This window comes from Paramisgurnus dabryanus, chromosome 12 (assembly GCF_030506205.2).
Source record: "Paramisgurnus dabryanus chromosome 12, PD_genome_1.1, whole genome shotgun sequence".
Lineage (NCBI taxonomy): Eukaryota > Metazoa > Chordata > Actinopteri > Cypriniformes > Cobitidae > Paramisgurnus > Paramisgurnus dabryanus.
In genome coordinates, this window is record NC_133348.1 from 35,018,127 (window position 1) to 35,035,081 (window position 16,955).

Sequence of the window (16,955 nt, forward strand, 5' to 3'; positions counted from 1 at the left end):
TGAAGACTTATGGCAAAAAACAGTAACAATGACTGTCAGAGTCATAAACATGGACAAATGATCTGGTAAAAGTCTGGTAAATGATGGTAGACATACCAAAAACGATAAAGCTAGAGCCCACTATAATGCAACCTATAGACTAATAACATGGCAAGACACGCAACCTCTTTTCATTTCTATTCTTTAATTCACTTTTAATTCAGATTCACAGCACAAACCTGGCATGCACTGGGTTGACACAACTTATCAAAAAGTGCTATTGGAGGATCAGGCCTCAAGGAATACAGCTCATTTCAGTACAATCAATATAAGGATTACATGTAGGTTAACATATAATTGCTTAATAAAAAACAGACAAACAGAGGAACACTGCTTTTTGCCAAACAATAAATATAGGCTTCCATACAACGGCTGTTAAAAACTTTAAACAGTGATGTTTAAATGTACTATTTAAATAACCATGTTTAAGTCTACATTAATGTTATGTTGTAGCTTAGGTTGCTGTTTGTAATAAAACTGTAGATAGCATAGGAATAGCCTAGCAATCTATTATGTATTTGGACTGTAACCATAGCAACGTTAGCTTACCTTGTCATTGCTGGTGTGGTGAAATGGATTTTACTGGCAAGATTTCTAAAAGTCTTTACTTCTGAAGTTCAAGCAGCACAGGAGACCGATAGAAACTTTCTGTTGCTTTTACTTAGTGCTCTCATTCGCAGAATTACGCGTGTGCTTGATTGCGACTACTTTAGTCAATGCTTATACAGCCGCGGACTTCCCAGATTCGGCTCTTTAAGAAACGCGTCAAATACAAAATTAAAGTAAAAATGAACATGCTGCATACAGCACCTGGAAACAGACATATACGCTGCGTCCCAAACCGCCAACTTCCATACTATATAGTAGGCAAAGAGTACGAGAAGTAGTGCTTTTCGCCAACTATATAGTATGGAAGTATGCTGTTTGGGACGCAGCCATTACTTATGGCGCTTTTCCATTGCATAGTACCCCACGGTTAAGTTTAGTTTGGGTCGGGTCAGCTCACCTTACTTTGGCGTGGTTAGCTTTTCCATCGAGTTTAGTATCACTTCGGAGTGGGAGGGATTATAGGCGTGTCGTTATATTTACGCTGCCTACTGCTGTGACATCATACACGTGAGAGCGTTGTTGTACATTCCCATGCATTCATTTATTTCTCAGTCTGCCACAAAATTAAAATTGGCCACCACAAATAGATGTTTGCACATCGCGTTTATACCTCTGTCTCACATGACAGTTTCTGTTCAAACACCCGACCCGTGGCGTCAGTCGACGGCGCTTCGCTCAGCCTCATTCAAGTTGCATTTAAGCATATATAATGCGGTCGTGCACGTCGCGAATGTGCTGCCACCAACTGCAAGTCTGGAAAAAAACTGTTTCACACCGCATGCGTGAGCAACGCGTATGTATGCGTAGCGTGAGCAGCGCGTGAGGAGAGCGTTTGCTGCGCGTGGCCATTGTGCTTTCACACCGGCTGCGTTTGCAGCGCATACTGTGCAGTTTAAATAACAGTATAAAAATCTCAAGTTCACATGACTTTATTTTACATGCATTTATGAGCAAAACCTCTTTAAGACGCTTTTTGAAGGTCAGTGTAATTTATATAACTGTGATTTGTTTAATCCACATTGTTTTCGTGCTGTTCTGGTCCGTGTAACGACAGATATAGACACAAAACACAATTATAGACATAAAAAGCCCATGGCACATTATAAAATCTGTTTCTCTGAAGTTTTACGATAAAATAAAGAATTCACTCAGTGATTGACAGCATATAGCAGTCGATCGTGTTTCCCTTCAACAGTTTAAGCATAAGATTTAAATTTATAGATTAATCTATTTCTCTGAAGATTATGAAGATAGATGAGGACTCATTTGCTGGGCAGAAAGTGAATGAACGCAGTCTTCTGGCAACAGTGTGTTAATATTTCATTGCTTTCTTTTAAATTGCTCAAAGTCATGACTGTTTCAAACACACTTAGCTTCACATTCATGATTTTATTGTAAAATTACCCTTTTTCGCGTCAATCCACGACCATTTAAACTATAAACCAGGGCTGGACTGGTAATCTGGCATACCGGGCAAATGCCCGGTGGGCCGACGCACTTGAGGGCCGGTCGAAAAAATATATTTTTTTTTATTTGGCCAACAACCGGCCCATAAAGCAGGGACAGCGGCCCATTGGTTCATTTTCCATACTGGCACCGGGGTGGCCCAATCATCTCTTAACAGGCTCCACCCCTCCCCTTCTGTTTCTTAAATCAGATGCTGAGGGGGAGTATCATTATTATACACACTAATTTTGTGAGACGTATCATACATCTCATTATTTTTGTCTGACCAGCACATAACACTCGTACATCGCGCGCCGTTGCTTTCTTTCTTTGTTTCTGTTTGTTGATGGCGCTAAAAGGCGCGTTGACAATGTTCTGCATTTTCCAAAAAAGTTAGCGTAAGATGTTTGTTTTTTCGCCCAGGAGAAACCTAATCAGCAGCCCATTGGTTCTTTTTTATTTGACATTTGGCTAGCCCAATCACAACTTTTTGAGCTTTTTTATGAAGCATGCAGGGTCAGTGTGCGTCTGTCAAAATAAGAGAAGACTGAGAACCGAGTTGACGTGCGGTAAGCAGAACTGCTTTTAAAACACTGTCGTTAGATATCCTCTTGATAAAACACAGTCAAAACACTGTTTGCAAAATGACAGTGATTACGATGCAATAAAATACAGTGTGGGCAGAATTATTAGGTAGCTAAATCAAACTTTTGATCACAGTTTTTATTAAACATATTTTACTAATTCCAAACCAAATTAATTCTTAAACTACCATCAATTTAGTAAATAAAGCATTTATAAGTAATGCATTATTGCTAATGATGGCTGGCTGGAGACAAAAGCAGAAAAAAAGTGTGCAGAATTAGGCACATTTGCTTTTACATTTCAAATGGGCCAAAAACGTTTAACACACACACTGGAAATTCATTATTTGATGCCCTTAAGAAAGATGCCATGCATGGAAATTGCAAAATTGAGGTGTGACCATAAGAAAAGAAATCCTGATTCAAGGTCATAAAATAGAATGAAAGGAAAATATATAAAAAAACGAATGTTAGTCATTAAAATTACTGTGGTTTGGAATTGGTTAAAAGGTTGTCAGGAAAAAGCGAGACTGCGACTTCATTGTAACATTTATCAGGTCTCTGTGTTATCATAAGGTGGTCAGAATGGTTACCTTAAACATTGTGCACACTGGCTAAGACAATTAGCAGATTTTTAAAACCTGCAAAGCCTTTTACACTGCTTACATTTTTGTAATGTCACGTGTCAACTCATATATTTTTCTAATCATTATATGGAGTTGATAGTCAAGATTGCAAAGATTTGTGATCCTATATGTAGTGGGCCGGTCTGGGCCAAAATGCCAGGGCCAATTTTTTGTCCGAGTCCAGCCCTGCTATAAACAATGCCCTGTCACTTTAATTGAGCGTGAGCAGCGCAGCAAAAATAGAGCCGACGCCGAAACGATAGCAGCACTGCTGCTTCAGCATATCGAACGCCAAGAGGGCCAAATACACGCGTATTTTAACACGTACTTTACGTGTACTTCACGTGTACTTTACGTGTACTTCACGTGTACTTTACGTGTACTTTACGTGTACTTTACGCGTGAAAAATTAACGCGTACTTTACGCGTGAAAAATTAACGCGTACTTTACGTGTAAACAACACGTTAAGTACACGTAAAATACACGTTAAATACGTGTAAAATACGTGTAAACAACGTGTGATTCAGACATCAGTTTCCAGTTTAAACGTGTCAATGTGATTGGTTGCCTAAAAGTTGGGTCAAACCATTTCTCTAAGCCTGGGGGATGTCTGACACTCATAGGCTACATGCTACCACCATTACAGATTTCAGTGTTGTTGTCCTTTTCTTGTGTAGCCCATACAAATAAATAGGCAGATTGCAGTTTTAAAAAGGTATAGTAGTTATTTATAATTGAAAGTTATTGAATAAAAGGCCCATTTTGCACATAAGTAAGCATTCTGAAACCTCATTCACACAGACCTCTGGTCCCAGAAAATACCCGTAAAATTGCCAGACAAGCGTCTGTGTGAACAAAAACTCGTTCCGTTAATCTTCTGGGATCGTTGCCGGAAAGAGGACCTAGTAAGATACGCGGGTAACCCTCTGTGTGAACAAGAATGCCATAAAGGGCGTGTCGAAGTGAGGACGCGCGCGTCATCATCACAACACAAGTTATGGTTCAGCTCCTTACAACGAGAGACAACATGTATATAAACATTCACCACGAGAAATGTTGCAAACTAGATTGAAGCAGTTATCAGGAAATGATATATGAGACGCATAAACAATGACGCACGTGCCGTAGTGAGGACGCGCGTGTCATGGCAACATGAAGTTGGTTCAACTCTTTAAAATGAGGGATTTACAACATTCACTACGAGAAATGTCAGCATACTAGACTGAAGCGGATATCAGGTAAGTTAGCTCGTTACTTACTGCGTTGAAACGGAGATCATTCAGCAGCATAAAAGAATATCGCGTCACGTGCTCATTTGAGCTATAATAAACGAAAATACCCGCATGTCATCCCAACGAGATATATTGTTCAGCTCCTCAAAATGCGGGTTTTAAATGCATATAAACAATCACGATGAGAAATGTCTGAAAACTGTATCAAAGCAGAAATCAGGGAGCTTGTCAAATATCCACTCTGAAGCTGAGATCATTCACCAGAATAGAACTGTGCATTCACGCGCTCCTTTGTAGTCTTATCATAAACAAAAATGCACGCGAGTTGTTTCTGGAGAGAGAAATAATAAATAATATGCAAACTTCAGACGCTGCGTAGAAGAGAGGGTGGGACTTTCAACATGTCACGTGTCTTTCCGGGACCATCAGATGCCGTGTAATCTTGGCAGTGTGAACAAACAAAAACTCTAACTATTCCGGAAAAATCCAGGATGCATTTTACGTGTATTTTACGGAATTTCTGTGTGAAAAGGGCTTGATTGTAACACAATTTAACACACCTCAGTTTTCTAACATTTGTTAATGAAAAAGGTTACAGGTGTGATTCTTTAAATTGAAGATATAGAACATAGTAATGAATTTTCGTTTTTGATAAACAATATAAACTTAAAATTATAAAAATTAAAGATTTAATTTACAGCTTTGGCCAGTAGGGTGCAACCAAGATGCCCCACAAGGGCAATATTACAGAAATGCCACATCTAAAGATAAGATCTATCAAGCTCAGCGTTCTAAATGGCTTCAAAACACAGTGGTTTCTAAAGAGATAAGATACTCACCCTTAATGTTTTAAATGAGTAGTCTTGGCCATGTGTACTTACGTCAGACCTGTCAGCAGCAGACCTGTGACTGTTAAGGTGTCTAGCCAGGTTACATTACTTTGGCTAGATAAGATTAATTTGAAACAACCCTGGGTTTTAGGTGCCATGAAAGTTACTCAACTCAATTATTTAACCACTGTAATTCTGTGAAATCTTAGCACACACTTAGGGGTAGTTTCCCGGACAGGGTTTAGTGTAAGCCAGGAGTCCCAGGACTAGGCCTTAGTTATTTTAGGACATTTAAGTTGTTTTTACAATCATCCCTTACAAAAAAGCATTACTGTTGTGCATCTTGAGAGAAAACAAGGCAATGATGTATCTTAAGTGATGTCAGTGCAAGCTGTTTTCAGTTAAGACAACTCAAATATGCGTTTTAGTCTGGGACTAGACTTAAACCTTTTCCAGGAAATTGCCCCCTTAGTGTCTATAATTTTACTACAAAGTGTTTAATACTACAATGAACAAAGTACTTGTACGCAGTACTTGTCTTGCATAGAGCCATATATCAACGTGTTCCTTGTACTGCAAGGCTACATTAAGTTTAATTGTGTTACCTGGACATTATTCTATTTTCTCCATCAAAGGTTTCAATAAAATAAGAAAGATACATTGACAGTGACATTACATTACATTACATATTCTATTATACATTATTTACTAAAGCCTGCTTTTCTTTAAATAAAACCTGCCTTTTGAACAAAATTAATATAAAGGGTTAAAGTAGCAGTGTAAAAGGGGAGTCCCCTTTTACACTGCTACTTTAACCCTTTATATTAATTTTGTTCAAAAGGCAGGTTTTATTTCAAGAAAAGCAGGCTTTAGTAAATAATGTATAATAGAATACAGTACATATTAAAATGATCAAAAATAAGCTTTTAAGCTGTTATCCTTTGACAGCACTCCCTAGAGCAGGGGTGCCTTAACTCATCATGTTGTAACTCAGTGCTGGTGTCTTGCAGACAGTCCTCCAGGGTCGAGTTTGGGAACCCCTGCCCTACAATGATAAAGCACTACAACTTGGAAAAATAATATGTCTTGAAAGTAAATACAAACTTTTTGTACACTTCCGTCATTGTTATTTGCACTTAGTTTTGTACAGGTTGTTTGATACTAGTACCAACCTGTCTTCTACCTAACTAGAGATGTTCCAATACATTTTCTCTCTTCCCAATACCTGGCCTTAGGGTATTGGCTTTTGCAATTACTGATCCGATACCTGGCGGTGTTTCTGTACATACATACTTCTAGCCCTGCATGAATTTATATAATTATTTTATTGTGTGCTTCAATTATTCCTTAATAAAACATAAACAAATACATACAGTGAACGAGATAATTTTATTATCTCAAGTACATTTGACAGTACTATTATTTATTACTTAAGAGGAAAAAAAACTTCACATGCATCCAAAAATCTAAAGGGGGTTGCACACCAGACAAGAAGTGCCACGTTGCGTTGTGTCTAGGACAACTTGGAGGTATCGTACATCAGACATGCACCAAAATGACAATCGTTTCACTAGATAAGACCCTTATGCCTCTTTTGGGATCGTTTACAGTCCTTTGAAAATCCGTTGAAAAAAACTGTTAAGTGTTGAATTAAGTATTAAGTGTTGGGCTCTATTAAAGTCCATTAAAATTAGAAAAATCCTGCAATGTTTTCCTCAAAAAACATAATTTCTTCTCGACTGAACAAAGAAAGACAACATTTTGGATGATGTGGTGGTGAGTAAATTATCTGGATATTTTTTAAGAAAATGGACTAATCCTTTAAAGGCACACAAGGCAAGTCTGAGTATTATTTGTCTACTAGCTCCCCCTTGTGTCTGGGAGTAAATGCGTTCTATATCTAAGACTATACGAGACTGAAGGACACCGGGTCGGATACAGCGAACTTGCAAGTGGGGTATTCTTCCTACAGACGGTAGGGGCGGGCGAGAGAGTCTTCATTCGTCATGTAATGAGTCATTTAACCATATACCGACTTGCGAAAATGATTTATTAACATAAAAATGCTGCCTTGTGTCCCTTTAAGATGTGTTTTTTTTTGTGTGGATCGGATCATAAGTGGATGAGAAGGACACATTCTGTTTACACCTGGTATTTAAATCTGTCAGTTTTGTCCACTTTCAACCTCTTCTGTTCTGAATACTTTTAGGGGATGGTCTGTGGAGACTGTGGGCGATTCCTTCTGCTGTCATTTAAACATGAGCAGGAGTAATGACGGGTTTAAATGGACACAACTAATATTATGCCAGAGTCCGCTGCTTGTAAGTAAACATGCTGCACAGTGTTTTGTATATTTATATGTAAAAGCTTTCTTTGATATTTCTTTGATATTCTCTTGTGGCTGTTGGAACACATTCTACCACATGCGCGCTTACACTACAAAAGCAATCCGATCAAAAGTGTTTTCAACTACCTCTGAATGTGGTCAAAGGTGGACGAGCTCAAGATGTTTTGAACATCATTTACACCTGTCTTTAGCATCGTCCACTTGTGATCCGATCGACAACAGCACATCTTAATACCAAGTGTAAATAGCCCCTTACTTGCGCTTCCAAGCTTTATAATGGTAGAAAACATCAATTAGGGAACCACTTCTGACTTTAAACCTCAATAAAGTGCATTCATCCTTCACAGAGGTAATCCATACTCAAATATTGCCACTCATTGCGCATTGAGTCCAAGACATCATTACCGGAAACTAGTTATGATAGTTTATAAAGTTTAAAACATTATCTTTTCTTACTATATAGCATTGATTACCCACAGAAGACCTTTATTAACCCCTTGGAGCGGTGTGGATTACTTCTTTAAAGGCTGCACTTCTTTGGGAAGTCAGAAAATGTACCCTGATCCATGTTTTTCCCATATTAAGCTCGGAAAAGCAAGGACATTTACTAAAACAACTCCAAATGTGTTCGTCTGAACATGTGTATCTCGAGTTACTGTGTGGGAGTACATCATGGGGTCATTTTAAAATCTGTCTGAAATATCGCTTTAAGTATTTAAATGGAGTATAGCAATACATAATTGGGACTAAATAACAAAGGTAAAATAAAATATAAATTCCTTTTAATATTAGTGTACCTAATTGGATTGATCATGCTTTACTTTTTGTTAAGACAACCCCTGTTTTAAATGTTAACATTTATTTTTTTATGTTCTCACATTTCGCTGTAACCATAAAGCAACCAGGACAACACACCTGAGTGACTGAGAGCAGGATGAAGAAAGAATCGGACAAGAAAATATCAGCTGGTGCCCATGAGGAGACATATTGTTCTTGGACCTGCTTTTTCTGTTTAGTAATAAGTGGTTTTATGTAGTTAAATAAAAGTAATTTAATATTCAATCCACAAGCTAAATTTCCTACATTTTCTTAAAGGGGTAGTTTACCCAAAAAGGAACATTTTGTCATTTACACAAACAGTTTGGTTACAAACATTTCTCACAATATCTTCCTTCGTGTTTATCAGAACAAATAAATTTATGCGGGTTTGTAACAACATGAGAGTGTGTAAATGATGACAGAATTTTCATTTTTAGGTGAACTACCCCTTTAACATTATACCCAGGGGTAAAAGAAATGTATGTTTAACATTTTTAGTTTGTCTTTTTTTGTTACTGCTACTTTCAACAAGACTAATTATTTAGCCAAGCTTATTTTGTACTTTAAGAAATTAACAGCTTCTATGGGTTTTAAGACCCAGATATGTGCTCACAGTTTGCCCATAGAATGCCCAGTGGTCCCACAATTTTCCCGCAGTATGCCCACACTTTGTCCATTGTGCCCACATTTTTCCCATGTATTTGTATTTAAATAAATTTTTCCACACAGTATTTTGTATATGTGATATCTGTGAATTTGTGATAGTATTTTGTATTTGAATTTTAAAACAATTCCATGTATGTATGCCTATCTCAGATCATATCATATGCATGTGAAAGGCAGTTTCTGGTATACATAGCAGAACACAAAAGGTTTTCTGTGTCATTAGAAATGCAGTCAAAAAGTGGGACAACAAGGATAACAGATCATGAAGGTAAGAACCTTAACCATGCCAGGTGAGGGATATATTATGGCTGAAAAACAATAAACCAATTAATGAAATATATATGTCATATGTGTATTTGACATATAAATTCGTATTACCTTTTTGTTAGCTGTCCTATTTTGAGATAATTATTAGCCTAATAATAATAGTATAATTAACATTATATAATACATTCTTAAAATGAGGATAAACCCTTGGAAAGACATAGGAAATAATATAGAAATTTAGCCCTTTTATAGACTTCTTTTCACCTTTCACTTTTCGACCAAATTTAGCCTTTTTCTAGATGTCAATTTATAGACGTCTTTTCAACGACATGATAAACACGTCTTTTCACCTTTCACTTTTCAACCAGAATTTCACGTCATTAAGACGTCTGGAGAAGTTGTCGTTTTGACGTCTTTTCAACCAGATTTTGCTGGGTGGGAAGTGTGTGCTAAGATTTCACAGAATTACTATAGTTAAATAATTGAGTTGAGTAACTTTCATGGCACCTAAAACCCAGGGTTGGTTCAAATTATCTTATCTAGTCAAAGTAATGTAACCTGGCTAGACACCTTAACAGTCACAGGTCTGCTGCTGACAGGTCTGACGTAGGTACACATGGCCAAGACTACTCATTTAAAACATTAAGGGTGAGTATCTTATCTCTGTAGAAACCACTGTGTTTTGAAACCATTTAGAACACTGAGCTAGATCTTATCTTTAGATGTAACATTTCTGTAATATTGCCCTTGTGGAGCATCTTGGTTGCACCCTACTGGCCAAAGCAGTAAATTAAATCTTTAATTTTTAATTTTATAATTTTAAGTTTATATTGTTTATCAAAAACGAAAATTCATTACTATGTTCTATATCTTCAATTTAAAGAATCACACCTGTAACCTTTGTCATAAATAAATGTTAGAAAACTGAGGTGTGTTAAATTGTGTTACAATCAGAATGCTTACTTATGTGCAAAATGGGCCTTTTATTCAATAACTTTCAATTATAAATAATTACTATACCTTTTTAAAACTGCAATCTGCCTATTTATTTGTATGGGCTACACAAGAAAAGGACAACAACACTGAAATCTGTAATGGTGGTAGCATGTAGCCTATGAGTGTCAGACATCCCCCAGGCTTAGAGAAATGGTTTGACCCAACTTTTAGGCAACCAATCACATTGACACGTTTAAACTGGAAACTGATGTCTGAATCACACGTTGTTTACACGTATTTTACACGTATTTAACGTGTATTTTACGTGTACTTAACGTGTTGTTTACACGTAAAGTACGCGTTAATTTTTCATGCGTAAAGTACACGTAAAGTACACGTAAAGTACACGTAAAGTACACGTGAAGTACACGTAAAGTACGTGTTAAAATACGCGTGTATTTGGCCCTCTTGGCGTTCCATATCAGCAACGCTCCTGCCACGCAGGCACGCGCTGCTCACGCGTGCGGTGTACATGCTTTAACTTGTTAACATGGGCGCCGAAAAAAACACGCGCTGCTTACTGCGGATGTTTTTCATCGCTAAAAGGGTGTTTGGAAACTTATAGCAGAACACAGATAACAACATGTTTGCTTGAGACAGCGCAAGCTAGCAGTAAGCTAAAGCTAATATTTACATTATAGCGATGACGTGACGATTCTCTCAGACCAATCAATGATCTACAGTGTTTTCGTGTCACGTTTGGTATCAGCTCGGGTCGCTTGGAACCCCAACCGAGGTGGTACGAAAAAAAGTATCGGGGTACTACGTACTGCACCCAATGGAAAAGCTCCCAAAAATAAGCTGACCCGACCCAAACTAAACAAGCGCCAATATTTTACCCGCAGCTTTTTCCTGTGTGGATGCTGGTCGCGCGCATTGGTCAAAAAAATAAAAAAAAATAAAAGAACACGTCTATTTTTTAAATGCATTGTTGTAACGCGCTCGTTACTAAGACTGTAACGAGTAAAATATTACCAAAATTTTATTAGTAATGCTTTATATTACTGGATTACAGCAAAAACTAATATATTACTGTAATATATTATATTTTGTAATGCGTTACTCCCAACACTGTTCAGGTAAAGGTTGTTTAAGCTGTACAAACCTCTCGTTTCAGTCCTAAATCTCCTCTTGAACTCAATGTTGCCTCCAGTAACGCCACCTCTTTCTTCAGCTGAGAGATTTCTGTGATGTAATCATCAATATCCAGCATGGACAGATCAGTTCCTACTGATTTACAGCACATCTCATCTGTCATCATCAACATCTCAACACTAAAATAAACAGAGACAAGACTCTGTTAACACTCAATAAAACACTTAAGAGAGAAAAAGACTGAGGATACACATCACACGGGCGCTCTCTCTTTCTTTAGTGGGTTTATCGGCGGACTACAGAGCTGCAGCGCCTCCTGCTGTACTGGAGAGAGAAGACGCACAACACTTCTTCTTTGTCGTCGTCGGTTTTATTGGCGGTTGGCAAACTAGCATAAAGTTGCATTTCCGCCACCTACTGGACTGGAGTGTGAGCAGCAGATTAAATAAAATAAATAAATAAACTATTATAGTCTGTCAATTAATCCAGTAGTTTTTAGGAATGTAATTACATAGTCTAGACTTTTATAAGTTGATTTCCCCTATTGTCATGTTTTGTAGTCCAACTTGATTTCATATTTCTTATAGTGTATCAGAATGTGTTCTACAGTCTCTTGAGCTTTACAATAGTCACAGAATCCAGTAGGATCCTTCCCTATTCTGTGCAATGACTGATTTAATCCAGTGTGTCCAATTCCTAGTCTTGTAATTGCCATCTGTTCTTTTGGATTCCTGCCGTGTCTCATAATAACACCTACTTGTTTTTGTATTTTGTAAAAGTGTCGCCCTGTGTCTGATATGTCCCAATACTCCTGCCATAGATTTAGTGTGTGACCTTTTATAATGGTTTTCATTTCTGCTTTACTCAGTGCTACTTGTACATCAAATCTTTCATGCTTTATTGAGCTTTTTGCCAATCCATCAACAATTTAATTTTCCTCCACCCCTACATGGGCGGGAACCCACAGAAATTAAACCTCTAGCCCCCTGTCATGGAGTGTAGAAGCACCTGCAATATTTGGTAGATAATGTCCTGCCTGCACGATGCGTTTCCGGGTTGTAAACTTGATAAAGCAGACAAACTGTCCGCGGCTATGACCACATTTTTATTCTGATTGTTTTCTTCCAACCATTGTAATGCCCATAATATACCCAACAATTCTACAGTATACACTGATAAATTATCTGTTGCTCTCTTTACAATTCTTACTTCATGGTGGGGAATGTAAATTGCAGCCCCAGTGCGGTCTGACTCCTTTGATCCATCCGTATATATAAGTAATTTATTTTGATAATTGTTCAAATATTCTTGAACAATTATCCACTGTGGTATTATTCCAGAATTCTCTTTTAACATTTGTTGTAAGCTTATATCTACTAGTGGTTGTATGAATCTCCAAGGTATTAATGATATTGACAAAGTGGGGGTTACTTGTATTTGATTAATGTTTGCCCTTTGTGCATTTGTATTCCCTACCCATCCAAAACTATTGAAATTTGTTCTTGTGTATTCTAAGCATTCTTGTAAGATGGATTTTACGGGATGTGCTTTCCTATGTCCTTGTAAACTTACATAATATGTCAACATTAGTTCGCACAACACTTCATTCATCTGTCGTTCATTACAAAAGAAGATTGATGTTTCTTCATGATGTAGCAAAGATTGTCACAATGATGATTTTTCATCCAGTCTCAGGGAATTTCTAACCATTTATAGGTGAACGTCCAATTACTATACAATGTTATATTACATCTTGCTTTAGATGTAGCAAAACAAGTATGCCTCCCAAGTACAGTATGGCCATAAACCATCAACTATTGTATAAAGTAATGACTAAATGAAAAAAAGTGCTGAGATGACATTTGGGGTGGCAAAGCTTTTTCAGATCCGCCAGGCATTACATGGCTATTGCCATGAATGAACTATAAAGAAGAGAAAAATGTAATATCTGCTGCAAGTGGCGATCCAGGTTTCAGCACCACCTTTGCACTACTTTGGTCTGTCTATTATGAGGGAATGGGGAGGGAGAGTGTGCGGCCGCCACTGCATACCATTTATGTTTATTCATAAATTATGCTTCTAAAAATTACTTAAATATCATAATTTAACCAAGGCCTAGTCTTGGCTTAAGCTAATCTCTGTCCGGGAAACCGCCGCTTTATGTAGAGACAGAGTGCAGTTATAGAGTGCCGAAGTCATGACGTCACTTTGTAGGCCAACCCGGAAGTTAGCGGCGAATGGGTTCCCTCGATCGAAAAGCCATTCATTTTTCCCATAGATTTTTGGAAAATCGCAAAAAATAAGATCTGTGTTCAACAAAGAGTTATGAACCTTACACGTTTTGTCTATCAAGATAATCTTTATAAGTTAAACTTAAATGTATACATTTTGAAGCCTAAATAAAGCCGTCAGATATAAAATGCTAACGGTATGCTATAAACGGACTACAGCGCACCGGTCGCGGATCAACGTCATCATCAAGCTTCCTCAAACTTTATTTAAAAAACACGCTCGTCCATTATGATCTGCGCTGTTTATGGACACTTATCCACTTTTTCATGAGAAATATTGCCCATTCGTTATTTCCAAAAATGTTAGAAATGTTGTTTACGCGTGCCTCTTTGAGATTTTTTGTTAATGTTTTATTTATTTCTTAGTTTATTATTTCGTTAGTTTATATAAACCTTAATATTATTTTCTTTGTGATTAAGGTTATTATGCATGATCATTGCGGCCCAAATAAACTTTAAAGATTATCTTTCACTGTATTATGTTTGATTGTATGTTTGCATACCATTTGCTAATTCGCCAGAAAAAACATCTCAGAAGCCCTAGCTATTGCCGAATCAATTTCCAATCGTATGTACTTTTTCTTACTTAGACGATAGAAAACCATAGATCGAGGAGAGAGAACCACTATAAATCTGGACATAACAGTGCAGCTTAGATGCTGGTTTACTTACCGGTATTGTAAGGGCCAGCATGAGGGACAAGGTTTATCAAGTCTCATTAAGTAAAACTATGGAGAGATATAGGAGTTAAATAAAGTGTTCTATGTATTTATAAGATAACTATACAATCTCTGAACAAACAGAACACAGTTAAATTCCAAACATTTAATATAATGGTTATATATATAATTATATATGTTAAATTTAAAGAGAATTGTCCAATAGCATCAATGCTTAAATACAATATATTATAATTAAACCATACATGTTCCCTAAATAAACCATATATACTAATTTTGTTCACATTTTCTATATATTTTTACCTGGTAATCCACAAGCCCTAATGTGAGAGCCTGTGTAGTAAATTTTATCTCACATTACTGTGAGCTGACTGGTGTATAGTTACAATAGTATACAATAGTTTAACATTTAATTTTTGGTATTTGTTAGACAAGTGACTTACAGTGCATTCAAGCCATAGATATCAGCGTGTTCTCTGGGAATTAAACAAAAGTTAACAAAATGCTCCAATCACTGATCCAAAGAAACGCTGCAGCAAGTTTTGTAGTAAACATCTTTATTTTCATAAAATAAGTAAACTGAAAACAAACTATATACTATATAATTCACATGACAAGTCTCTACAGGGAAAGAAGGTATTTTTGCAACACAATGTGAATGCCCACATGGAAAATGCAAGTGCAAGTGTGTATAGTTGTGGCGAATTTTAATCAAGGTCCTCAAGGATGATTTCTTTGGGTCTCCTCCATCCAGCAAAGTACGTAATGGAATCCTCAAAATGAGCAACATATTCACACACAGCACTGAAAGTATCCCTATCTGGCAATCCTGTCTCCATTCGAATCACACTTTCACTCATCTGAAAAGCTGAATACCTGTCATGACAGTTACTCGTTTGCCTTTGGAGTTAGTCTTTGAGAAGCTGAATCTCTGTTATGGAATGTTCTAACTCAATCTCAACCTGGATTCTTCTTCTTCGTCCAGACTGCAGCTCTTCTTTAGTTGTGCTTTTATTTGGTTGTTTCTCAGAATTGATAGTGAGGGTTTGATCAGCCGGAGATGGTTCATCATCTTTGTCAGCCATAAATTGTAGCCATTTCCTCCTCTTTATAAATGGGTGGTGGAACATTTTTAGGCACATCAGCCCTATCCTGTCTCAGGGAGTATGAATGATCTTCCAAAATTTGTCCAGTGGGAACATCATTTGTGGATATAAACAAAACGGGGACATTTTATCCCCTGCAGGAAAATGACAGCTGCAGATGCGAGAATGGACACTGGGCATCCGGTCAGCTCGTCTAAGGATAAATTCAAAATAAGCAGTGTTAGTTTTATGGAAGTTACGCCTTTACAAATTAAAATTACAAAAATCACACGTTACTATTAAAATAACAAAGATTAATATCATTGTTATCTAATGCCTAACTAGTGCTGTTTACAAATAACTACAATCATTATTATTAGTGGGTAAAGCAAAGTTGAATAAAAGTCAATAAACCAGGTATTATTTTGAATATTTTAATTAAACACATTTCTCGAAGTAACGTTAGCCTTTAATAAAACTGCAGCGGATCTAATCTATTAAACAGCAAAGTAAACAAGCTTTAAGATATTTTAAGAGAAAGACACAGGTAAGTTATTTTAGCTGTTGATTTTGTAATGAAAAACGTTTATTCTTGCTAACTTAGCCTTTTTAATTCCATCTGACCGTCAAAGTATCATATCATTCGCGTGTTGGGCAATATGCACCATTAAAGTTTGGTCGTGGCCACATTAAGGCAGTAAATACGGTGTTCACATGGAAATCATCGTTGTGCTTACCTTACGGTGTCGTGAGCAATCCAGTCCCCCCGAGCAATTCTGCCCCCCTAGGACCCCAATTGGTACCTAGCAGTAATGCCTGGTCAAAAACTTGTCATCGCGATATCTTGATGCTAATGGCTAATCGAAGCTGCGTTAGTGGTGTAGCAAGCTAGGTACTTTTTACAAAATAGAAGCATACAAAATATTTTTAAAATAAAAGCTTACAAAAATAATATAATTAATGAACTAATATTCATGTTGCAAACACGTGAGCAGCACGTAATGACACACGTAATCGCCTAAAAACCCAATTAATTGCCTTACACAACAAAAACACATTTCAATTTTATGTTATTGATTACTAAGTTATCTGAACGTGAAACATATTTTTTTAAACCTCAGGATTAAAAAAAATGACATTACGTTATTACGGTGAGTGCAACTGGTGTTTGTGTTAAGCTATTTTACCCGATAGCTGTATGCTAAGCTGGTACGTCACGTTAAGCTAATTAAAAAAAAATCTAAGAACGAGATTTGGTAGATCTCACCACCTAGAGCATCAGTTATATACTACTATATTAAACGGATAATTTAAAATAGACCAATTGTAATTTTAACAACAT

General features: G+C 36.9%; 1 protein-coding gene across 2 annotated transcripts in view; it reads right to left on the reverse strand.

Moving 5' to 3' along the window:
- Positions 1–12,815, reverse strand: part of LOC135750179 (uncharacterized) — a 30,090-nt gene extending 17,275 nt beyond the window's left edge. For both annotated transcript variants that reach the window (XM_065268982.2, XM_065268983.2), the window contains exon 1: positions 11,568–12,815. In XM_065268982.2, the coding sequence (XP_065125054.1) occupies positions 11,568–11,729 (162 nt within the window). In that variant the 5' untranslated portion in view covers positions 11,730–12,815. The remainder of the gene's footprint in view (positions 1–11,567) is intronic.
- Positions 12,816–16,955: the final 4,140 nt, after the last annotated feature.